Source organism: Pinus tabuliformis, chromosome 3_2, assembly GCF_031772625.1.
Source record: "Pinus tabuliformis cultivar Carrire ecotype Pingquan chromosome 3_2, CPIR1, whole genome shotgun sequence".
NCBI lineage: Eukaryota > Viridiplantae > Streptophyta > Pinopsida > Pinales > Pinaceae > Pinus > Pinus tabuliformis.
In genome coordinates, this window is record NC_142302.1 from 995427766 (window position 1) to 995453810 (window position 26045).

Sequence of the window (26045 nt, forward strand, 5' to 3'; positions counted from 1 at the left end):
CAATGACCTTCGATCGAGTGATTCCATGGGTGTTCGACTTTAGCTCTATTATTCACATTCGTGGATTGTGTTGATTGTACCTTGAGATCCATTGTCAATATTGGTGGTTTCTCACATGCCTGTTAATGGTTTACATTATTGACTAGTAATCAGGTGGTTTTCTATTATGTTTGACTTCGACATATCTATTCACATGTTAGAATTTGTACATTGATCAGGTCGAGACGGAGCACAAGACCCTGGATTATGTCTGATGAAATCCAGTTTGCGTGGAGTTATGAGTTATTCATGATTGTACACATGTTTCCTCTGGACGGATGGCTGCGACTATATCGTGGGTCCATATTCATGATTCTTTATATTCAAATGGCTGTGACCATACCATGGGTCCATATTTATGATCGTTTCTTCAGATGGCTGCGACCATACCAATGATCCATACACATGATCCCTTCTATTCGGATGGTTGCGTCCATATCGCAAATTCATGTATTATTAGATGCCTATTCATGTATCATTAGGCATGATCATTAGAGATGTCATATATGTATATGTATATGTATATGATTGATCTGAAAGTCTCCTGACGGTGTTGTTCTCGTCCTTGCAGTGACTTATAAAGCATCTCAACCATCACTCCCTATTCTGCCTTCATGATTTAGGGGGCATTTGTTACACAATATTTTGTTACACCTCCTGCTCACTTCCTGTTCCATATCCCAAAATGCCAAAACATTGACAACTGTGCAGCATATCCATCATCATATATACACCAAAACCTCTGTGAAGAATCAAAGGAAAACTGCCCTAAATCCATTTTGAAGAAGGTTGACTAAAAAAATTAATTTTATCATGAGTGTGTTTTGCTACATTGGCTACCCGTGTTGAAGGCAAGTTGCATGGTTCTACACTAGCGCTATCAGCGTGGGTTTTCATATGAAAAACTGCGATGAACCTCTTCTAGAAAGTTTTCCCAAACTGGAGAAGAAGCTTTGCACACTAGAACCTTCGATAATAACGAGCTGCATATTGGTTGTTTTTGATATGATCCAACTCTCCCATTTGGACCTCTTGATCTTATCATCACCAGCTTTCCCCTTGAGTTGTGGACCTCCCTCCCTCTTTTATGGATCCCTAACTCCCTTTCCCTTCCTATAAATTCACTCCCTTCCATGCCCAAATGGTTGGTCATTGACTGCTGCATTCCTATGGTGAGATTATGCTTACATCCTACCCATTCTAGCTTGGATAAGGAGTGCTTGAAGAGTCTTTTCTTGGACTTGGACATCCACCAAAAAGAGGTCTCCAACATCAAGGCATAGGTGGCATGCTTAAATTTTTATCTTATTAATATATACATCTGATGTCCGCTTTCCATAATTATGTAAATGTTTATTCTTTTAGCTTAATACTCCTTGGTCTATTAAGTAGTTTATGTTTGATGTATGCCATATATGCTCTTGTATTTTGCACAACTCTTTGATCTTCCTTGCGGGTACTCGGACGTGAAGAACAAGTAAAAAGCGAGGCCTCGAGTGAAAGAATCAAATTCATCTTCAAAAGGTTTGAGCGATTAGCATCAGAGCGAGGTAGGCCACTCTCTCTCTCTCTGCATTTTTTAAACATAAGCTAGGAAAGTGTATGTTAGTTTGTTTTGATTGTTGCTAGACTCACTCATTGGGCTAGAGGGATCGATCCGTTTGCAAATGGAATTTACCTTCACAGTAGTTGTGTTGGGCAGAGCATGGGGGTCACAGGGCGGGTGGCGCCCTTCCCCCCTCCTCCCCCTTGTCGGGTGGCTTGTATGGTAGAAGAGAGAGAGGAGGGAAGAGAGAGGACAAAGAGAGGGAGAGAGAGAGGGAGCTGGAGGATGAGAGAGAGGGAGGGAAGAACAAAGAAATAGAGAGATAGAGTTAGAGAGAAAAAGAGGGAGTGACAAGGGAGAGATGGAATTAGAAAAATTTTGAGGTCTAAAATGGACCTCCTAAAGAATATTATATAACAATAGTGGAAATAATAAATTAATATTAGATCACCTCATCAAGCTTTGGACAAAAAAATACTATTTTTTTCAACATATCTTCCGATGATTTTACTCAAAATTCAAGGGGGGAACACTCGTTGGATGCATAAATTAGTTTTGCACCCAAGGAGTACCCATGTTACATATTTTCAATGGACCCTACTACAAAAAAAATGTGAAATCCATAAGATCACCATTTTTCATGTATTTCACAATTTTCGTGTAGTAGGGTCCATTGAAAGTATGCAACATGGGTACTTCTTTGATGCAAAATTACATTTCACATCTAATGAGTGCTCCCGCTTGAAATTTGAATAAAATCGTAGGGAGATAGGTTGAAATTACAAGTTGAATATTTTTATTTTATTTTTTTAACCTTTTACTCAAAAAATGATGAATCATCCCCCACAATTGACATCATCATATTGAATCTTATTGGTTCTTATAAAGTTGAACTTTTATGTACATTTTTGTTTTTAGACCCATTTTTTACCTCAAAATTTCTCTAATGAGAGAGAGTGGGGGAGAGAAGGAAAGAAGAGAGAGGGAGAGAAGGGGAAGAGAGACAAATGGAAACATAGAGGTGAAGGGGGGAGATAGGGGGAGAGAGAGGGGGGAGGGAGATAGTGATAGAGCTGGAGGGTGGAGAGAGAGAGAGGGGAGGGGAGGTGAGAGAGAAAGAGATGGGGAGAGAGGAAGGAAGAGAGAGAGGCGGGGATAGAGAGAAGGAGAGGGGGAGGGAGATAGAGATTGAGTTGGAGGGGACCATAGTGACAAAGTTGGAGGGTGGAGAGAGAGAGAGATAGATTGATGGGGGGGAGATAAAGGGAGGTGAAATAAAAGGGGAGAGAGAGGAAGGAAGAGAGAGATGACTTGAGAAAGAGGAGGGAGGGAGGCAAAGAGAGAGAGATAGAGTTGCAGAGGGAGAGAGAGGGAGGGAAGATGAAAGACATAATGTGAGAAAGGTGGAGAGAGAGAAGGAGTGAGAAGGGAGAGATAGCGAGAAAGTGAGGGGGGCATGAAGTGGGAGGGAAGATATAGAAAGAGAGAGAGAGCCCAAGAGAGAGAGATATGGAAAGAGAGTGTGTATTTTTGCAGGGTGAGATAGAAAGAAAAAAGAGACACAAAGGGAGATAGATATATAGATGGAGGGGGCCAGAGAGAAGAAGGGAGAGGAAAAAAGAGGGAGGGGGGGATACATATAGATGTGGAGAGAGAGAGAGTGTTTTGGGGGGCTGAGATATGGAGGGATATATAAATATAGATGGTCGAGAGGGGGGCGATACATTATTATTCACTGAAATAAATGCATTTTTTTAAGCGTAGATGTTGATTCCTAATCTTATTAATTGAATGCACTAGATGCATTGATTTTAGTGCACTTGATTTCTAATCTTATTTTATTGTTGCACTAAATGCATTGATTTCAGTATAGATGTTAATTTATAATCCTATTTGATTGTTTGCACTAGACACATTGATTTCAGTGTATATGTTGATTTCTAATTCTATTTGAATGCTTGCACTAGATGCATTTATTTAAGTGTAGATATTGATTTTTTATTTGATGTAACTAGATGTATGATGTACATTCATTTCAAACTAATTAGATTGATATTGTGCAATAAATTCAATGTATGCAAAAAAAAAAATATTGATGATGTGCAATGATTTCTATGTTATAGTAATTCAACCATAAATAGAATACTTGAAAAAAAAAAGAAAAAAAAAAAGGAAAAAAGAACTATTTTTTTCAACATATCTTCTTATGATTTTACTCAAATTTCGAGGGGGAACACTCTTTGGATGCATAAATTATTTTTGCATGCAAGGAGTACCCATGTTACATACTTTCAATGGACCCTACTACAAAAATAAATGTGAAATCCATGAGATCACCATTTTTCATGTCTTTCACAATTTTCGTGTAGTAGGGTCCATTGAAAGTATGCAACATGGGTACTCCTTTGATGCAAAATTAAATTTCGCATCCAATGAGTGCTATCGCTTGAAATTTGAATAAAATCGTAGGGAGATAAGTTGAAATTACAAGTTCAACTTTTTATTTTATTTTTTTAACCTTTTACTCAAAAAATGATGAATCATCCCCCACAGTTGACATCATCATATTGAGTCTTATTGGTTCTTATAAAGTTGAAATTTTATGTACATTTTTGTTTTGAGACCCATTTTTTACCTCAAAATTTTTCTAATGAGAGAGAGTGGGGGAGAGAAGGAGGGAGGAGAGAGAGAAGGAAAGAAGAGAGAGGGAGAGAAGGGGAAGAGAGAGAAAGGGAAACGTAGAGATGAAGGGGGGAGGGAGATAGTGACAGAGCTGGAGAGGGAAGAGAGAGAGAGAGAGAGAGGAGGGGAGGTGAGAGAGAAAGAGATGGGGAGAGAGGATGGAAGAGAGAGGGGCAGGGCTAGAGAGAAGGAGAGGGGGAGGGAGAGAGAGATGGAATTGGAGGGGGCGATAGTGACAAAGTTGGAGGGTGGAGAGAGAGAGAGTGATGGGGGGGAGATAAAGGGAGGTTCAATAAAAAGGGAGAGAGAGGAAGGAAGAGAGAGACGACTTGAGAAAGAGGAGGGAGGGAGGCAAAGAGAGATAGATAGAGTTGTCGGGGGAGAGAGAAGGAGGGAAGAAGAAAGACATAAAGCGAGAAAGGTGGAGAGAGAGGGAGGGAGAAGGGAGAGATAGCAAGAAAGTGAGGGGGACATGAAGTGGGAGGGAAGAGATAGAAAGAGAGAGAGAGAGATATGGAAAGAAAAAAGAGACACAAAGGGAGATAGATATATAGATGGAGGGGGGCTTGGAGAGAAGAAGGGAGAGGCAAAAAAAGGGGGGGGGAGATATAGATGTGGAGAGAGAGAGAGAGAGAGAGAGAGAGAGAGAGGGGGGGGAGAGAGAGAGAGAGAGAGAGAGAGAGAGAGAGAGGGGGGAGAGAGAGAGAGAGAGAGAGTATTTTTGCGGGGTGAGATAGAAAGAAAAAGGAGACAGAAAGGGAGATAGATATATAAATGGAGAGGGGGCAGAGAGAATAAGGGAGAGGAAAAAAGAGGGGTGGGGGGGAGATATATATGTGGAGAGAGAGAGAAAGAGAGAGAGAGAGAGTCTTTTTGGGGGGTGAGATATGGAGGGATATATAAATATAGATGGTGAGGAAAAACAGAAGGGGTGGCGGGGCGGGGGGGAGGGAGGGGGAGGAGGAAGGGTGCAATACATTGTTATTCACTGAAATAAATGCATTAGTTTTAGCGTAGATGTTGATTCCTAATCCTATTTAATTGAATGCACTAGATGCATTGATTTTAGTGCAGTTGATTTCTAATCTTATTTGATTGGTTTCACTAGATGCATTGATTTCAGTATAGATGTTTATTTCTAATCCTATTTGATTATTTGCACTAGACACATTGATTTCAGTGTATATGTTGATTTCTAATTCTATTTGAATGCTTGAACTAGATGCATTGATTTCAGTGTAGATATCGATTCTTTATTTGATGTAACTAGATGTATGATGTACATTCATTTCAAACTAATTAGATTGATAGTGTGTGTTAACTTCAATGTATGCAAGAAAAAAATTATTGATGATGTGCAATGATTTCTATGTTATAATAATTCAACCATAAATAAAATATTTGAATTTTCATCTTAGACATATTTAACATATTTAAAATGATTAGAATAATTAGATGTTCAACAAATTTTCCATGGTCGGATATGATTGAAACCATCTTAGATCCATCACAATCACAGATCTACCAAGTGTCGAAAGGGATCAAATCTCTCAATGTGTAAATTTTTCCTCAAGTTTTTTACTCGAAAAAATGATCTGCACCACCATCCCTACCACTCACTGTTGACAATATTTTTTAAAATGTTACATATTAACTTCATATAAGCATGTAACGAATTATAAATCTCACTCATAACTTGAATTGGAAAGCACCTATCCATGGAATGAGAAGACATTTTTTATATATTCCATTTTGAATTTTTTATATATTCCATTTTGAAGACCGTCCTCGTAAATGCTCCTCTGTTACATCTACCGGACTATTATCGAGATTACTTCCTTTACCTAGACGCAGCCCTTAGCACCATTGCTATGGTCTTGGTCCGGAAGTATCCCACTTATGACAAAGAGATGTATTCCATTGTGTAGGCTTGCTGACAATGGAAGCATTACATTTTGGGGAAGGAAATGGTCATCCACACAGACTACCGACCCCTGCAGTTCATACAGACCCAAGGGAAATTGCAGAATGATCGCCATCAAAAGTGGTGGACATACCTGCAGCAGTTCCATTTGAATATCAAGTATAAGAAGGGAAACACTAATAATGTTGCATATTGCCTCAGTCGACCACCGATCATGGTGTTAACCATCGTGCTCAACTCTTGTGGGCACGAGACTTCTAATTGCCCAATTCTCTACAAAAATGACCAAGAATTCAGTCACACATACCAAACACTCTTGGAGGGTCAGCATGTTCCATATTTTCACCTCCAAGATGCCCTGTTATGCCACTTGGTTCACCTTTGTGTTCCTTCAAGTGAGCATGCCAAGATGATTTGGGAAGCACACTTTAGTCGGGCTGTTGGGCATTTCGGGGTCGAGAAAATGATGGCAGTACTGCAAAAGTATTTCTATTGGCCAAATCTTCGACAGGATGTCGAGAAGTACATCAGATCATGCACTGCCTGCACCATTGCCAAATCAACCATCAAGAAGCAAGGCCTCTATACCCCGCTGCCTACCCCTAGTCGACCTTGGGAATCCATCTCCATGGATTACATGTCAGGCCTTCCTTCCACTAAGCATGGAAATGACTGTGTTTTTGTGGTCATTGACAGGTTCTCAAAGATGGCCATTATGGCAGCCTGCAAGAAGAATATCATAGCAGAGGCCACTGCTAAACTCTTCTTTGAACGAGTGTGGGTACACTTTGGGATCCCGCAGTCTATCATCTCAGATTGGGACAGCAGTTTCCTTAGTAAATTTTGGTCCAGTCTCTGTTCGATGTTGGACACCAAGCTCACTAAGTCCATAGCCTTCCATCCTCAAACTGATGGCCAGACAGAGGTTGTCAACAGGATGATCGTACACATTCTGTGCATGTATAACTCAAAGAATCCACGCACATGGGACGAGAGTCTCCCCTATGTTCAACACAGCTACAACCGGGTTCTTCACAGCTCGACTGGCCACAATCCTTTTCAGGTGGGCTTGGGATTCCAGCCACTATGTCCCATTGATGTGGCCATGTCATTTGCAGCTACTCACGTAGATTTGGCTCATGTCCAGTTCGAAACAGACAAGGCAACCAGCTTCATTGAGCACATCCAACATATTCTCCAGCAGGTCCATGACATTCTGGAGAAATCAAATGCCAAGTACACGCAGTGACATGATCAACATCGGGTGCCACACAAGTTTCAGGTGAGCGACAAAGTCTTGTTGCATTTGCAAAAGGAATTCCTTACCGAAGCCTATTGGAAACTTGGACCACTCAGATATGGTCCTTACATCATTACCAAGGTTGTGGGAGGCAATGCATTTGAGCTCAGCATTCCCCCATTCCTTGGCCTGCACCCAATGTTCAATGTGGACCGCCTTCGGCCATACTTTCCACCATTACTAGACACATCCGACATTGCAGAACATCTCACACCCACATAGTTAAATCCAGATTGCATGGAACAACCTAAAACTGATCGAATCATGGACACATAGATCAAGCACACTTTTCAATAGAATATCCAACTGTATCGAGTTGTTAAAGCAGGCCAACTCCTTCACCAGGGCAAGTGGCTCACCAGGGACCAAGTTCAGCGGAAGTTTCCTCATCTCATTGAGGAACTCAACGTAATGGGGACCATTGCTTCCTAAGGGGGGAGGAATGATCCAGGTGGATATTGGTGGCCACCTGCCAAGTCCACTTGGACCCCCACCATTGTTTCTTTCAGCTTTTCAGTTTCCTTAATTGTAGCACAATTTACTATTTTTAGTAGTTTTTCGAGTCTTGAACTTCTGGAGCTGTTTTGAGACCCTAAATGACGTTTTTTGGGAAACATGGGAGCAACATGGGTCCATGGACCGATGTTTCTCTTCCCAAAGTTGCAGTTCTCGGATAGATCTTTCTAACGTGATATTGTGCGCGTCAAACGGATATCATATGCCAAAGTTACGACCCCAGGAAGTTGATGTACCAATTTACCCAAACAGGGCCCACAGTTTTGGCATTTCATCTTCTAGGGTTAGGTTTTTGGATGTTTAGGGGTTTCCATTGTTTCTCAACAATAAATAGGCCTTTGAGCCTCATTGTAACATAGTTCAGAGGCATGTAGCCGCCACATCTCTTCTCAGAGATAAGCTACCATTACCCTAGCTGGTTTGTTTCCATTGTTGTTTGTAAGCATATTTCAGTATTTTACATTAATGAAATGAAGTATTATTTCTGCTGCATCTCTGTGTTTATGGTTATCTCTGTAATTTTTTGCGCTCCTGTTTAAATCCAGATCAATGATGAGACCGAGTTTCTTCTTCTTAGGACTCATAAAACTTACTAGGATGGATCATCTGAAGAATGAACTTATATGGAAAGCATATGTTATCCCCTTCAAGCTTGCAATAAAAAATATATGGGGTACTTGCCAAAAATGGTGGGGGAAAAAGTGAGAGCGGTCATTTCTTGTATTTTGTAAAGGCAACATGTCGCTCTTGAACATGACACTCATTTGTTGCTCGTATAGGGTCTAGGACATCCTCACTTAGTCACTTGCCTTCCTGGGTTTGGGAAATCCATTTTCCCTCTTACCTGATTATACCATTTCTTCATCATGATCTTTAATCCTATGTTGAGTTAAACGCTGCCAAACTCCGGAGTCGAGTCACCAATATGTTCAAAAGAAGTCCTATCTACAATTATTTATTGCTTATACATTTTCTTACTTTCTGCCACATTCCTGGATTACACTTATCTACTCTACTAAATACTTTTATTTTGTGTCGATGATGTGGGATTCATTATGGCCCTCCTTCGACAAATCACTTCTCATCAACTTCAGCTCATTATCTGGGAAGATGATCTGGAAACTCCCTTCTAGTATCTTAGATATTGCATGCCTCAATGGTCAGTTCTTCACATTCAACGACAAGTTTACATCATTGACCTTCGATCGAATGATTCCATGGGTGTTCGACTTTAGCTCTATTATTCACATTCGTGGATTGTGTTAATTGTACCTTGAGATCCATTGTCAATATTGGTGGTTTCTCACATGCCTGTTAATGGTTTATATTATTGACCAGTAATCAGGTGGTTTTCTAATATGTTCGACTTCGACACATCTATTCACATGATAGAATTCGTACATTGATCGGGTCGAGATGGAACACAAGACCCTGGATTCTGTCTGATGAAATCCAGGTTGCGTGGAGTTATAAGTTATTCATGATTGTGCACAAGTTACCTCTGGACGGATGGCTGCGACTATATCGTGGGTCCATATTCATGATTCTTTATATTAAAATGGCTGCGACGATACCGTGGGTCCATATTCATGATCCTTTCTATTCAGATGGCTGCGACCATACTGATGATCCATACACATGATCCCTTTTATTCAGATGGTTGCGTCCATATCGCAAATTCATGTATTATTAGATGCCTATTCATGTATCATTAGGCATGATCATTAGAGATGTCATATATGTATATGTATATGTATATGATTGATTTGCAGGTCTCCTGACGGTGTTGTTCTCGTCCTTGCACTGACTTGTAAAGCATCTCAGCCATCACTCCCTATTCTGCCTTCATGATTTAGGGGGCATTTGTTACACAATATTTTGTCACACCTCTTGCTCACTTCCTGTTCCATATCCCAAAGTGCCAAAACATTGACAACTGTGCAGCATATCCATCATTATATATACACCAAAACCTTCGTGAAGAATCAAAGGAAAACTACCTTGAATCCATTCTGAAGAAGGTTGACTAAAAAAATTTAATTTTAGCATGAGCGTGTTTTGCTACATTGGCTACCCGTGTTGAAGGCAGATTGCATAGTGCTACACTAGCGTTGTCAACATGGGTTTTCATATGAAAAAAACCGCGATGAACCTCTTCTGGAAAGTTTTGCCAAACTGGAGGAGAAGCTTTGCACACTAGAACCTTCAATAACAACGAGCTGGATATTGGTTGTTGTTGATATGATCTAGCTCTCCCATTTGGACCTCTTGACCTTATCATCATGAGCGTTCCCCTTGAGTTGTGGACCTCCCTCCCTCTTTTATGGATCCCTAACTCCCTCTCCCTTCCTATAAATTCACTCCCCTCCATCCCCAAATGGTTGGTCATTGACTGCTGCATTCCTATAGTGACATTATGCTTACATCCTACCCATTCTAGCTTGGATAAGGAGTGTTTGAAGAGTCTTTGCTTGGACTTGGACATCCACCAAAAAGAGGTCTCCAACATCAAGGCATAGGTGGCATGCTTCCCTTTTTAGCTTATTAATATATACATCTAATATTCGCTTTCCATAATTATGTAAATGTTTATTCTTTTAGCTTAATACTCCTTGATCTATTAAATAGTTTATGTTTGATGTATGCCATATATGCTCTTGTATTTTGCACAACTCTTTGATCTTCCTTGTGGGTACTTGGATGTGAAGAACAAGTAAAAAGCGAGGCCTAGAGCGAAAGAATCAAATTCATCTTCAAAAGGTTTGAGCGATTAGCATCAAAGTGAAGTAGACCACTCTCTCTCTCTGCATTTTTTAAACATAAGCTAGGAAAGTGTATGTTAGTTTGTTTTGATTGTTGCTAGACCCACTCATTGGGCTAGAGGGATCGATCTGTCTGCAAATGGAATTTACCTTCACAGCAATTGTGTTGGGCATAGCATGGGGGTCACAGGGCAGGTGACGCCCCTCTTGCCTCCTCCCCCTTGTCGGGTGGCTTGCATGGCAGAAGAGAGAGAGGAGGGAAGAGAGAGGACAAAGAGAGGGAGAGAGAGATGGAGCTGGAGGATGAGAGAGAGGGAGGGAAGAACAAAGAAATAGACAGATAAAGTTAGAGAGAAAAAGAGGGAGTGACAAGGGAGCGATGGAATTAGAAAAATTTTGAGGTCTAAAATGGACCTCATAAAGAATATTATATAACAATAGTGGAAATAATAAATTAATATTAGATCACCTCATCAAGATTTGGACAAAAAAATGCTATTTTTTTCAAGATATCTTCCTATGGTTTTACTCAAAATTTGAGGGGGGAACACTCGTTGGATGCATAAATTATTTTTGCACCCAAGGAGTACCCATGTTACATACTTTCAATGGACCCTAGTACAAAAATAAATGTGAAATCCATGAGATCACCATTTTTCATGTATTTCACAATTTTCGTGTAGTAGGGTCCATTGAAAGTATGCAACATGGGTACTACTCCTTTGATGCAAAAATAAATTTCGCATCCAATGAGTGCTCCCGCTTGAAATTTGAATAAAATCGTAGGGAGATAGGTTGAAAGTACAAGTTGAATATTTTTATTTTATTTTTTAACCTTTTACTCAAAAAATGATGAATCATCCCCCACAGTTGACATCATCATATTGAATCTTATTGTTTTTTATAAAGTTGAACTTTTATGTACATTTTTGTTTTGAGACCCATTTTTTACCTCAAAATTTCTCTAATGAGAGAGTGGGGGAGAGAAGGAGGGAGGAGAGAGAGAAGGAAAGAAGAGAGAGGGAGAGAAGGAGGGAGGAGAGATAGAAGGAAAGAAGAGAGAGGGAGAGAAGGGGAAGAGAGACAAAAGGAAACATAGATATGAAGGGGGGAGATAGGGGGAGAGAGGGGCGAGGGAGATAGTGATAGAGCTGGAGGGGGGAAAGAGAGAGAGAGAGAGGAGGGGAGGTGAGAGAGAAAGAGATGGGGAGAGAGGAAGGAAGAGAGAGAGGCGGGGATAGAGAGAAGGAGAGGGGGAGGGAGAGAGAGATGGAGTTGGAGGGGGCGATAGTGACAAAGTTGGAGGGTGGAGAGAGAGAGAGAGAGTGATGGGGGGGAGATAAAGGGAGGTGCAATAAAAAAGGAGAGAGAGGAAGGAAGAGAGAGATGACTTGAGAAAGAGGAGGGAGGGACGTAAAGAGAGAGAGATAGAGTTGCAGGGGGAGAGAGAGGGAGGGAAGAAGAAAGACATAAAGTGAGAAAGGTGGAGAGAAAGAGGGAGTGAGAAGCGAGAGATATCGAGAAAGTGAGGGGGGCATGAAGTGGGAGGGAAGAGAGAGAGAGAGAGAGTGTGTGTGTGTATTTTTGCAGGGTGAGATAGAAAGAAAAAAGAGACACAAAGGGAGATAGATATATAGATGGAGGGGGCCAGAGAGAAGAAGGGAGAGGCAAAAAGAGGGGGCGGGGGGATATATATAGATGTGGAGAGAGAGAGAGTGTTTTGGGGGGCTGAGATATGGAGGGATATATAAATATAGATGGTGGGGAAAAAAGGGGGCAGGGGCTGGGGTGGAGAAGGTAGGAAGGGGGCGATACATTGTTATTCACTGAAACAAATGCATTTCTTAATGTAGATGTTGATTCCTAATCCTATTAATTGAATGCACTAGATGCATTGATTTTAGTGCACTTGATTTCTAATCTTATTTTATTGTTGTACTAGATGCATTGATTTTAGTGCACTTGATTTCTAATCTTATTTATTGTTGTACTAGATGCATTGATTTTAGTATAGATGTTAATTTATAATCCTATTTGATTGTTTGCACTAGACACATTAATTTCAGTGTATATGTTGATTTCTAATTTTATTTGAATGCTTGCAGTAGATGCATTTATTTCAGTGTAGATATTGATTTTTTATTTGATGTAACTAGATGCATGATGTACATTCATTTCAAACTAATTAGATTGATATTGTGCATTAAATTCAATGTATGCAAAAAAAAAAATAAAAAAAAATATTAATGATGTGCAATGATTTCCAATTATTTAAAAAAATAAATAAAATTAAAATTAATTAGAAGTAAAATAAAATTAATTAAAAAACTAAACTAAACTTATGTGTTAATTAAATCAAATAGGAAATATATAGCCAAAAGAAATGAAGTGTACCATTTAAGACAATAATTTACCAAAACCAAATAAATAATTTCAACATTGGCCTTGGGTGAGCCTAGTTAGAAAGAAAAAAAGAAAAAATAAGTTATGATATTTAATATGGATATTGAACTTTTTTATTTATGACTGATTAAAATCATTTTTTTGTTTATTAACTTATTTTTGTTTTAAGTATCACATATCATTAGAAATGATTTTTTTTTATTAACTTATTTTTGTTTTAAATATCACATATCAATAGAAATGAATGACCCATTTCATTCATATTGAATTGTAATATGAGTAATGCTATTTTTAGATGTCACTTGTGAACTCCATATTGAGTTGTGAAGGAATTATCCATATTGCTCATACTAAAAAGTTAAAAACAATTGTAATTTAACTTTTTTTAACTTTCATTTACTTTATTTATCTTGATGTAAAATTAAAGTATAATTTAAAATATTATATTTATGAGACAACTTTACTTTAAAAAATAAATAAATTTAAAATTAATTAGAAGCATAATAAAATTAACTAAAAACTAAAGTAAATTTATGTGTTAATTAAATCAAATAAAAAACATATAGCCAAAAAAATTAAGTGAACCATTTAAGACAATAATTTACCAAAAGCAACAAAAATTTGAAGAGTCACAAAAATATATAACCACAAGGCAAAATGCATTGGTTTATTAGGGTAACCAAATAACAATGAAGATAAATATACCATGGTTGCATTCAAAATGCACACAGCCCAAAGATTAGAAAAAAATTGGAAATATACAATTACATGTTATATATAAAAACACTAAATAAAATAGTTGGAAATAAGGAAGGATGCCTAAAAGAATTGGACATTGTTGAATCTAGGATTTTGCAACAATTATTCAAATTCAAACAATATTTCCTTTCTACTTTTAACATTCATCAATTGTTCCAATTCATTCCATGCCTCTTTCTACTTTCTTTGTCACTCTTTCATCAATTCTTCTAATTCAATCAAAGTCTCCTTTCTACTTTCTTTGTCACCATTGATCAATTGTTGTACCAAACCCTTTGCTTTATCATGTGAATGTTTTTCGGATAATAATTTTATAATTTCTTTTCCCTGCTTTGTTATCAGATTTCCATCTTCATCCATTATAATCATATATCGTTGAAATCTGGAAATTCCCCTGACCCAAGTAATGTCGGGAAATTTTCCCATGTCATCGAATATTCTATCCAAGGATAAAGACTGAAGTCGTGCCCAAAATCTGATAGCCTCGTGCTCAGATAAACTTAATGAACACATCCCTTCCATCTCGACTTGTGTCACGGCCGTAGGGTGTTGTAAAGGCCAATAGACTTCACCTCTACCATGAGTGAAATACACTCTTCCCATTTCTCCGCGAGAATAAAAGAATGGAATATAAATGGTGTAAATGTTATCATTCCACTCTCCCAACATACTCTTCATAAAAGTTGTACAATCCCCGATACACAAGCAGAACATCTTTTGTTGACGCATAGCCTTTTCGACCTTTGCATCATCAGCACAAGGGGGTAACTGAGTTAGACCTAAAAAATCAATAACGGAGAATTTTGTTTTCCAAAATTTATAATCTAATTAAAAAAACAAACACAGAACATATAAATTACTGACCTGCTCCGATATTCCTTGCAAATGCTGAAAGAGGAACATCAAATTAGACATTTCCTTCATTTGTTTCACTTCTTTATCTATCAATTCCCTCCTTTTTTCATCCGTAAACGGAAAAGCTTCTGTCCCCCACGTGTTCACCATACACAAAATGCCCAGTGAATTGTAAGCTGCCATTGTCCCGTTGCTTTCTATTATCCTCATTTTACTGGGGTACCGCCTGTCCTTTTGTTCGCTGCCTTGAACGAGAAAATATTTAGTTGCATTTGGCAGGTCCCACGGATTTTGGAGGACCAACCACGGAACTTCTGTGGAAAAGCTGTTAGATACATCCCTTCTTGTATTTTCCTGCATCATTGGAATTGTTATAATTTCAAAATCAAATCTCTCTTTCTCCGCAACATTATACAGATCCACTAAAGACTGAAGTGGAATATCATAACAAAGGTTGGCAGGCCTCATATCTAATAAAATTCTTTTCCCTTTCAATTCCTCCACCCCGACCTACAATTTTCATACCAACAAAAGAAAAATAAACAATTAGACACCAAAATATTTGAAAGAAGAATTATAAACAAAATAAAATATAAAACTTGAATATACCTTCGCTGATGCACCATTCTTAAGAAAGCCATAACTAGTTTTCTCTTCTCCATTTGCGAAGAGCTCTCTTAACAACTCTATATTACTGTCTCCAGGTGTTTCCACCAGTTGTTTAAATTTAAGGTATCTTCTGCATTTCTCCACCACAAATTCCTCCAGGGACTCTTCGTATAAAATTTGGCCACAAGAAAGGGTCTTCTCACCTTTTTCGCCGGGCACAATCTCCGCTATAATCGCAGACAATTCAAACTCCTCCTCCTGTTGATAAGCAAGGCGTGGGAACAGCTGTCCAAACAATTTAGCAGGAGCATGGCCGCGAATTCCACCCGCCACTTTGTGAGGCAACTTACTAAAATGGTTGCCAAAATAAATCATTTCCAAATTATCATCCATATTCTCCTCAATTAATGTCAATGTGGAACAATGACGGAATTCTTGTTGGCAATCAAACAACACAAGTAGCTCGGTGTTCAGAGGAAGATCGGAAATATTGAACGCTTTTCCTTGTCCATTAGCGAGGTTGAAATGACCTTTTCCCTGCAATGAACCCTGAAGAGAAATCATACGTGAGTGGGAAGGAAAATTAGTGTATGCTTAGCAACTATAATGTGGGTAAAAAACAAGTTTGGTTTGAATAATCACCTCCCCTGTTTCCACTGCAAAGGACCATGATTTATCGCATTGTTTCTGAATTTCGCCCCATTTCTCCAGCAACGAGGGACTTCCACTGATCAACACAGTCTGTAGCTTTTTCAACTTTACAATGCCCTCCATCGATTTCCCTTCCAACATATGGCAATCTGTTAGATCCAGAGTATCCAGAGATGGGAGACCATTGAAATCCTGGGGGAGTTTTTTTAGGCTTCCGCATCTCTTCAATAATAGAACTCGCAGTGAAGAGAGACCTTTGAAGTGTTCACATAATTCTTCAAGATTCACGCACAGTGATAAATTCAAGTACTCCAAGTACTTGAGTTGGCTGAAACTTTCTGGAAGCTTCTTTAGACTCTGGCAACCATACAGGCTTAGCCTTCTTAAGCTTGTTACTGCTCCAAAGCGATCCGGAAGCCTCTCTAGTCTCGCGCAACAATCCATTGCAAGTCTTGTTATAGAGAAGAGGTCGCAAAACCAATCAGGTAGTTCTTTTAAATTGGTGCAAGATAAGTTGATTGAGTCCAACGACGTCAACCGCGAAATGCTTTCTGGAATACTTTCTAGACGCTGACAATGACATAGAAGAAGGTTAACGAGGGATGTTAACTTTCCTAACCCAGCTGGGAGATTTTCCATTCTTACACAATTTGATAAGTCCAATAATCTCAGAGATGAAAGCTCCTCAAGACTGCCAGGAAGAGCTTCTAGACTTTGACACCCAGCCAAATGGAGTTCTTGCAATGATGTAAGCTTTCCAAGACTGGTAGGAAGCGCTTTTAGGCTGTCACACACGCTGAAATGGAGTTCTTGCAATGATGTAAGCTTTCCAAAATCTTCTGGCAGCCGCGTCAAACGAGAACAGGAATCCATTCTCAACACTCTTAAAGATCCAAGCGTTGAAAGCGATTCCGGTAATTCTTCTAAACGATTGCAATTTAAAAGTGTGAGCTCCTGCAAACCATCTCCCAGATCTCCTAGGTTTTGAGGTAATCTTTTGAACTCTGCGTTCTTCAGTCGCAGAACTCGCAACTTGCTGAGTTGCTTAATACAATGGGAAGAGATGTGGAAAGAGGGGGACTTCAATTGGAAATCGACGTGTCTAAGATCGGAGGGCATCTGCAAATTATGCAATAGCTTTACTTTAATAATAATGAAAAATAGCTTTACTTTAATAATAATGAAAAATAATAAAACTGTATTGAAAAATATTGAAGAGAAATTTTGATTTGTATTATTTAAACTGGTTTTTTGATTATATATAGATTCAGCCCAATGAAAAAATTTAAAAAAAAAATTAATTGTACAAAAATATTTATCAAATTTATAATTTTAATAAATTTCTAACAAAAAACAATTAGAAAAACCGAAAAAACAGCCCAAAAAAAACCCTAACTAAAAGCAACTTCGGAAAATGAAATTGCGAAGAGGAGAAATAACGGGCCCGGATATTTGAAGTGAACTTGCCTGCGTTAGATTTTGTAAATCTTCGGGGCTGTAGCATAAATGTCTCAACTCCTTTGACATTGACACATCAAAAGGGAGATGGGAAATTCCCGCACTGAAAAAGATTAGCTCTTTAAACTTCTTTTGACATTTGTCCTCCACAACTGCTAAAGGTCCAAGTTTAAGAACTCTTAAAGATGCAGCCATCAAATCTAGTTTTGTTGCGGATATATACAATGGGTGGCCGCTGTTGTCGCTCGACCATATGCCTTTGATATTTTCGAGGGCCTGCATTTTTGTTAAACATGATTGAGTCAGTCATAAGAATTACGATAGACATATTTTGAAACAAAACTGTATATATATTTTTTGAGAAATTGCTCCATACCTCATTTTCCTGATCTAAGAACTCTCGAATTTCACTTGCACTGGAGAATCTGAATCTTTCTTTCTTTGTTTCCCGGAGACCAACTGTCAAGATGACATCGTGTACCGTTGCAGTCCTGCTTTTCACATCTTTGGTTACCAGCGTTCTTCTCTGTAAACTATGCAGTGCAGGCTTTCCCACAATATTTGAAAGTTCTTCCCAGTTCCATCCTTGGAAAAAGGAACAAATATCCAGAAACGCTTCTCTCAAATCCTTCTCCAGCTTATTGCAGGCAAAGACGTAGCACTCTATATCATCTCCAATTTTACCTTTCCAGTTATTTTCCCACGCTTCCTTTACTGTAAGAAAAGCTTCTTGTGCGTTTCCCTCGCAACCTATGAAACCTGCGACCACCGTCAAAAGCTTTGGAACGCCCCCGCAAATGCTGACTATATGGTCCATTTGGCTAGGATTTAGTTGCGCCTCATTGTCATCCAGCACTTTCTTGACAAGCGTTTTGGCCTCCGTTTCGGGAAGTGTTTCAATTGGGTAGAATTTCCGTTTTACACTGCTTATGCTGTCTGTGGCGGATGTATCTCGTGCAGTGAGAAGCAACCTCAATTTTCTTGCTTTCCTCATATTCTTCGGGAGAAGTTGTTCAAGTGCATCTCGGTGTTGGCCGACTTTGTCCGGAAGCAAAACATTGTCGATATAGATAAAGGCCACCTGTTGATCCAACAAGCGGCTAATTTCTCGCTGTCCTTCTTCAAATGTTTTGATCTCTGGCATAGCCTCGGCTACTTCTGTTGTTCCCCTCCTCAGATCTTTTATCATTTGTGTTTGCAAATCTATTACATTTGGAGTCGATTCTATAGTATCAAATAGTTTAACCATACAGTATTGACATCCTTCTATGGTATCAAATAGTGTTGCGTACACAGCATCAGCAAGGGTAGTCTTTCCCAGCCCACCAAAACCATGGACAACAACTGCTAAAGCATTTTTCTTACTTTCCCAGTCTAGAAGTTCTATAACCTTTCTCAATGGTTCATCCATTCCAACTGTTTAACAATATTAAACATGGAGTAAATCACATAACTCTGACAAACCTTAAAACAATAAATAATTTATAATACATATTACAGCTTACCCGTGCCTTGGGGATATTCTATTGGTACTGCCTTCCGCCTCTTTTGACTAATGGCATTATCACTGACGCGATTATATAGACACGTAAACTTTCTATTGTCCAGATCTCTGTACATGGAGTTTAACTCCTTTCGAAACCGAAGCAGGTTTTCCTTGTTGTCGGACATTGAGAAAAATCTGCAATGAGTAAAATTCGATGAAGAAACTGCAGAATAGGACTCTGAACACGCATACAACAAAGGGGCTTCCACAACATATCCATTTAAACACAACGTTTATAGCATGGATGTTCACCTGGCAAATCTTGAAGAGTCTATTTGAGCGCAGCAAAGGATGGAAGCTTCCAGTATCAGCTCCGTTGCTTTTTTGAGTGGATCCTTCAACTCTTCTTTCAACCGAGGAACTCTCTGAAGCTCCCGAACATGTATGGCCAGAGAGTACATTTCTTCAAAAAGATCCAGGCACTCCTTTCGGATCTCAGAAACATTTTCAAATCTTTCTAAAACAGTGGCAAACACAGCAAGGCATGCAGTAGCCAAGCTTGTGTGCCCTATTTCTTTTAAGACATGCACGGCTACGCTGTTTGCTGAAAAAAGTTCTTTCTGGAATGCAATACAGATTTTATATGAATTACAGTCAGAGAAAAATTTAGACTTAACATTTTCTCATAGTCAGATTCCTCGTCTGCTTGAATATCATGAAACTATAGAGTAAGGCTTAATACATACCATTGCGGAAGCAAGCTCTGTTACCCCCGTCAAGAATTCCTTAAAGTTCAGTAACTCCGTTGAGGTGATCATAGACCAAAAGTTGGGAGCGGGCGATTTTTTCTGTTGCAATTTTTCTTCCGCCAATTTTTTCAGTGGTGACTTTTCCTAAGAAAACAAGAAAATGATATGTATTCAATATGGCGTGTCAAGACATACTAATGATAATAAGAACAACAGTGGAATGTGAATACGGATGGATGGATCTGAAAGATTATTGCGATATTCGACTTACGCTAACTATTTCCAGAAGCCCACTTATATAATCGATAAGTCCATCCAGATCCGCGTTGACCAATTCTTTCCCGTGCATTGCGACTACAGCAGCTTCCGTAATGTTGTCAGTAAGATCGCACACTCCTGGAACGCTGGAGCCATCGCCTTTTGATGGACCTCCTTTTTCAGAGGAGGAAATGCCACTACCCTCTGGTGGAGTGGGTGGATGGGGAGGAGAGGGGTCATCCCCCTTGGCCAATTCTTTCCCGTCCATTGCGACTGCAGCAGCTTCCGTAATGTTGTGAGTAAGATCGCACACTCCTGGAACGCTGGAGCCATCACCTTTTGATGGACCTCCTCTTTCAGAGGAGGAAATGCCACTACCCTCTGGTGGAGTGGGTGCAGAGGGGTCATCTCGTGTCGTCCAACACGAGCAACAGAAATTTCGAGCCCTTCCCATGGTTGCTCTGAGAAAAGAAATGATATCTGCTGAAGGAATGAGAGAAAGAAGTGCGACAATTAGTGCAAAAGGCCTCACGCTACTCGATCTGACCGTAATGACTCATAACGATAGACGATGACTCGTAATGATTCAATCACATCCACCTTACCCTATTTGCTGTATTATATTTGCAAGTCTATCCAGTCACAGTAACAGTAATTAATTTTTTGAATGTTTTTTTAATTCACGAGTCCTCCAACGTGATCCGGAGACAATAAGAATTATTTCTTACATCATTAATGATTTGTTGTGATCGATAAGTAATAATTTTAATATATTTTCAAGTGATTTTTAAAGTGACGTGATGTGGAAATTAGGTCAGTGATGACGTGACCATTAATAATTTGACATTCTTTATTTCCTTAAGACGGAAAACATGTTGCGTGACAGCTTGTGATTCACTACAAACAATAATAGTATTACAGAATTTTTAAATTTTAAGTCAATGCTACTAACTAAATAACTAAAATGTCAGTCAGAACCTTTCACGTGATGACAGCAAATGGAGGCCAATTGTCACGATGGATAAGTGGATAAGTAAGTAATAGTTTGAAGATATAAATTTGTTATTTATTTTATTTATTTATTTTTTTAAATATTATGAGAAGAAGAAATGGTCAGTACTATTTGTCAACTTATAAAATTTTAATGCCATTTTTAATGTTTAATAATGAATATAGAGTATAAATTACTCCAGGTCTATACTATCGATTTTACTTACGTTAAAAAATTATTAGTCAAAGTTTTGTAATGGTGGAGGCCAATAATTATATGTGATTATAGCAATCGTGTAGTTTAGGTATTTCAAAGGTTTTTATAAAAGTATAATATTAATGTAATTTAATTTAAAATAAAGTTGTTATTATGTTCTTAGTTATAAAAGCATAATATTAATGTAATTTAATATAAAATAAAGTTGTTATTATGTTCTTAGTTATAAAAGTATAATATTAATGTAATTTAATTTAAAATATAGTTGTTATTATGTTATTAGTTAAGGAAGTTTGATTAGTTTGAAAAATATTTTATTTATTAATATTAAAAAATAATAATATTAAAAATAAAGGTGTGTCTAAGTAGTGGTTATAATTGTTAATGTTATGATTAATGGGGTGTATATCAATTGGTTTTTGTGGGATTTAGTTTTTATTAGGTTTTAAGTTCAAAGTTTATGGCGAGAATTTGAGAGTAGGAATTTCTTGTGGGGAAATAAACTATCCCATGGAGTTCCTAGAAACATAATCCCAGTGACACCATCTCACTAGTAGGGATGTCATTCTTCCATTCAACATTAGGCTCTACATAGATGGCAAAAAAATGCAATGATAACTATGTTTAGTAATTTAGAGTTATGCAATGATAACTCTATTTAGCAATTTGGGTTGCTCATATTTGATTAAATGGCGAAAGTTCATTATATTGATGGCTAGTCGCATAATATATTACTTTTTGCAATGGAGTTTTATGATTATTTTTCCCTTGTAATTGAAGATGGGTTATTATGGTCCTTGTGGGTGATGAGTGGAACACTTCATTCACTACTGCTTCATGCCAACATGTCCTTGTAGTTTAGTTTGGTGAATCATATTGGTTTATGTTTGTCTTCCTTTCTTCGAAAATGCCCTATACACATTTCTTGTTGTAGGTGCTGTAGGTGTTTGTGCCAATTGCTTTGTGTTTTTTTACAAGTATACATTTACGGCTTGCAAGCTAGGTTGGAAATTTCAGTGTTAATTTGTAAATTTATATAAAGATGAAAAAATTGTGAGCATTTAGGCATGTTAAATTTCTTGACATTTCGTGCATTTGTGGCTTGTGCTTCTACTCTCTATAAATTTCCCCACATAACATTTTCATTGTTATTGGGCCATTCTAATTTTAAGTGTCACCATCTTTAGGCCTTTTAATATTTATAAATCCCTTTATTTGAGAAAAAAATTAAAATTAAAAAATTATGGTATATGTGATCTATTATTTCTATTTATTTGGCACTCTCGCCAATGCAGAAGCATGATTGTTTGAAAGAGCTTCGTTGAGACAATGGGAAGGAAGAAAAAGAAGAAAGCGCCTCAGAAGAAGAAGACATCTCAAAGGAATAGTGACAACAGGAGAGACAATTGGCTATTAGGTGGAAGGAAGTATTCAGATTCAAAATCACCTCAGATTGAAGATGAACAAGCAAAAGAATTATCAGGTACAAATTTTTGGTCTTCTAGTGATACTTTTCCCTTTTCATGCAATATTGATGATGAAAGTGACAGTGGAACAACTAAATTTGCTCTTGTGGGTGAACGTGAAAGAAATATAGAGGCAGAAGTTAAAAGGCTCACATACAAAATTAGAGATCAACAGGATCTATTTGACAAAAGGGAGTGTACCTACAAAGAAGAGATTAGCATGTTAAAAACTCAGTTGGAGGAAGGAAACAAAATAAAGCAGTACAAAGAAAAGGCTGCAGGATGAAGTGACATCATTGAGAAATGAAGTGAATGAAAAGGATACAAACAACCAAGGAACTTATAGAAAGAACCAATTGCTGTGAAGGTCTTGAAGTTGTGGTCATCTCTCTAAAAAAAGATCTTAAAAATTCAAATAAGCAGAATGAAGAACTATTTCAAGCATTAGAAGAACAAGAAAATGAGGTTCTCAAATTAAGGCAACAAGTGGAAGAAGGGAGAAAAGTTGAAGAAATCATGAAGAAGCAATATCTTGAAAAGGAAGAGAAATATCATGTTGAGGTAAATATCCTAAAAGGTAAATTGGAAGAAAAGGATAAACTTTTACGATTTCAATATAGTACTAAGATTTTGGATAATATTCTTAGTAGTCAAAGGTCTCCTGCCATCAAATCTAGTCTTGGTTTTCATGAAACTGTTAAAGGTTAATCTAGCTCACAAACTGAAGCAAGGAATTCTAATGCAAAATCTGAAATTCTCAACAAAGAGATAAGAGGTCAACCCCATCAACAACCAAGGAAAGAAAGTCGTCAAATAAAATCATTTACTCCTAACTATGGAAGTGTTAATCGATTCTTTCCTCTGGTGAATAATGTTGAATGTTTTAGATGTCATAATTTTGGACATGTTGCAGCCAGATGTGGAAGTAGAATGTTTCAAACTAATAACTGTCACACAGAAAGATCATCAGCTTCGAACTACTTTAAGGGATATTGTTTTTCTTTCAATATGTTTGGTCACAAAGCCATTGATTGCTTTAGAAGGAATATGAAACATATAAGATGCTATGCTTGTAACAAGTTTGGGCATATAGCAAAAGAATGCAGGGACAAGTCTATGGATCATTGTAGACAATATGGTAAGCAATCAAATAAGTAGATTTATATCAGAAAATCTGAAAAAGATGAATCCATGAAGAATCAAGAAAAGGAAGATCAGTTAAGGTGTGATCCCGCTCTCTGCTCATTCGGAAACAAAGATGACAATGGATGTGCTCATCACATGACTGGAGACAAGAGAAAAATGGAGTCTCTGATAAAGAACCATCATGATAATGATATTCTTGGAACTGATGCTTCAACAAAAATTCTAGGACCATGTACAGACAGAACAAACTCAGGGGGAGCTAAAAGTGTGAAACTTTAATATTCCAATTCTCATACACATTTATTATGAAGATAAGTCACATATATATGCGAGTTAAAAACTACACAGTCACGTATATGTTGGTCTAATGAAGAAGCAGTAGGACAAACTCATAAAAAGGGCCTGATATGGTTCAGACATTTGTCAAGTGCCTTTTATGTTGATAGTTGATGATTACAGTATGAGGATGTTATTTAGAAGTGCTTTGTTGATGACTTGATGTATAACTAGTTGATGATGATGCCTTGATGATTCTTACTGACATATGCAATGATCAAATATGACAGCGAACAGTTGGCACATGTTTAGGGGGAGAATATGCTATGCTTTGATACTAATTGTTGGGAAACATACAGAGAAGGGGGTGAATCAATATTTACAAATCAATAACCTTTTACATTTCATATTCATATTTCTATACATGACTTTACTGAATCAAACATGCGTGTGCACGCGTCTGTTCTTAAGACAATTATCATATATCCAGTGAACTTACAATTCAGTTAATCCATCATATGTTTGTCTTCAAATAGTGCATTAGTACTTTATGAACCATTAGATAAACATTAACCATGTGTTGTAATAAATAATCCATCACACATAAGAAAAACACATGAACACCAAGATTTAAGGTGGAAACCCAAAGCGAGAGAAAAACCACTTGTTGTTGTTATCTTTGTCTTCTTTTTAATATAAAGAATAAGTTGTTTACAATCTTGTACTTGTGCAAACTCATACCAATACACAAGCACCTGCCTGCAAAAGGCTACAACCTTCTCTTTTTCTCCAGCTTCTACTGGAAGGGACCTACAACCCCTTAACTCTTGTACCAACTGATATATTTTCCAGTATGTAGGTGCCGACCTACAGAAGGCTACAACCTTCACTCATTCTCTAGCTGCTACTGGAAGGGAGCTCCAACCCCCTGATCTAATCACCAACCACTACTGGCAAGAAGCTTCGACTTCCTCACTGAAGTCTCCAACCCTCAGTATCCTCCAGGGACCACATTTCATAAATTTTCAGACTGGATACTCCTGGTATACATCAACATAATATGTAGGCCACATTTCATCAAATTTTCATATTGGACCCATCAGTAACATTGAATCTCAAAATCAATTACCGCTGCAATACAACCATAAAATACATCTGCATCAACCAATCAATCAAACCCAATCATAAATCCTTGATATAACTGAAACCCAATCATCACTTTCTGAATCAACCAATCATTCAAACTTCTGATGCAATTGAATCAAATAGTCATTGAAACCTCTGACACAATTTAATCACCTAATCATCAATTTCCGAAACAACGGAATCAATCATTCACTCAAAAACCAATAAACTGATACTTAATCAAAATTCAACCAATCAACTAGATCAGTCAGATCACTGTAACCATAACACAAATCTGAACCCAGAACACTGCATCAACAACTAAGACCAACTGTAACCTCAAAAATCATATGTCAGAATGTATACGTTACTTCAATGAAGCCAACCTGCATGTATACACTACTTTTTGTAACCCAACTTGTGTATACCTCTAAGATACTGAATCATAAAACCTCTAAACAAAAAACTATACCAACTAGTGATATTATGAAGATCTATTGTCAAATTACAGAGTTCCAAATAGATAGAAGAAAATATCATCCTTCTCACTCACTCAATCAATCAACCAGACTCAATCCCCTTACATAATCAGTTTTACTTTCAACTCTAATGAAGACATTATTAATAAACAATAGTAAAATAGAAGCACTGATCAGATAGATTAGTCATCTCTGAACAACTAGATTTTCTTCTGCATATGCTACTTGGAAGTGCTAAACCAGCATGTATACACACCCTCACCAAGGCATACTAACGTATAGATCTATAAATAATAACTTATAACTTTGCAGCTATTCCAGACTTCAAACATACCGAGATCATAAAATT

At 37.8% G+C, this 26045-nt stretch overlaps 1 protein-coding gene across 1 annotated transcript; it reads right to left on the reverse strand.

Moving 5' to 3' along the window:
• Positions 1-14066: 14066 nt before the first annotated feature.
• LOC149183964 (uncharacterized) lies at positions 14067-20530 on the reverse strand. The gene is made up of 10 exons (XM_089415164.1): positions 20011-20530; positions 19737-19883; positions 19303-19610; positions 19010-19185; positions 17881-18920; positions 17487-17780; positions 16038-17165; positions 15396-15944; positions 14796-15296; positions 14067-14672 (listed from the first exon to the last, which is right to left on the reverse strand). Exons 1-10 carry the CDS (start codon positions 20449-20451, stop codon positions 14121-14123), a joined length of 5136 nt encoding a protein of 1711 aa, XP_089271290.1. The 5' UTR covers positions 20452-20530; the 3' UTR covers positions 14067-14120.
• Positions 20531-26045: the final 5515 nt, after the last annotated feature.

What these genes read in the sequence shown, in the direction of transcription:
- LOC149183964 (XM_089415164.1), bottom strand. Translation starts at nt 20,451, where the DNA reads ATGGGAAGGGCTCGAAATTTCTGTTGCTCGTGTTGGACGACACGAGAT. An exon ending in AGAATGGTGCATCAGCGAAG is followed by an intron (nt 15,297 to 15,395) that starts GTATATTCAAGT and finishes TGAAAATTGTAG; the next exon opens with GTCGGGGTGGAGGAATTGAA. An exon ending in TGCAAGGAATATCGGAGCAG is followed by an intron (nt 14,673 to 14,795) that starts GTCAGTAATTTA and finishes GATGATGCAAAG; the next exon opens with GTCGAAAAGGCTATGCGTCA.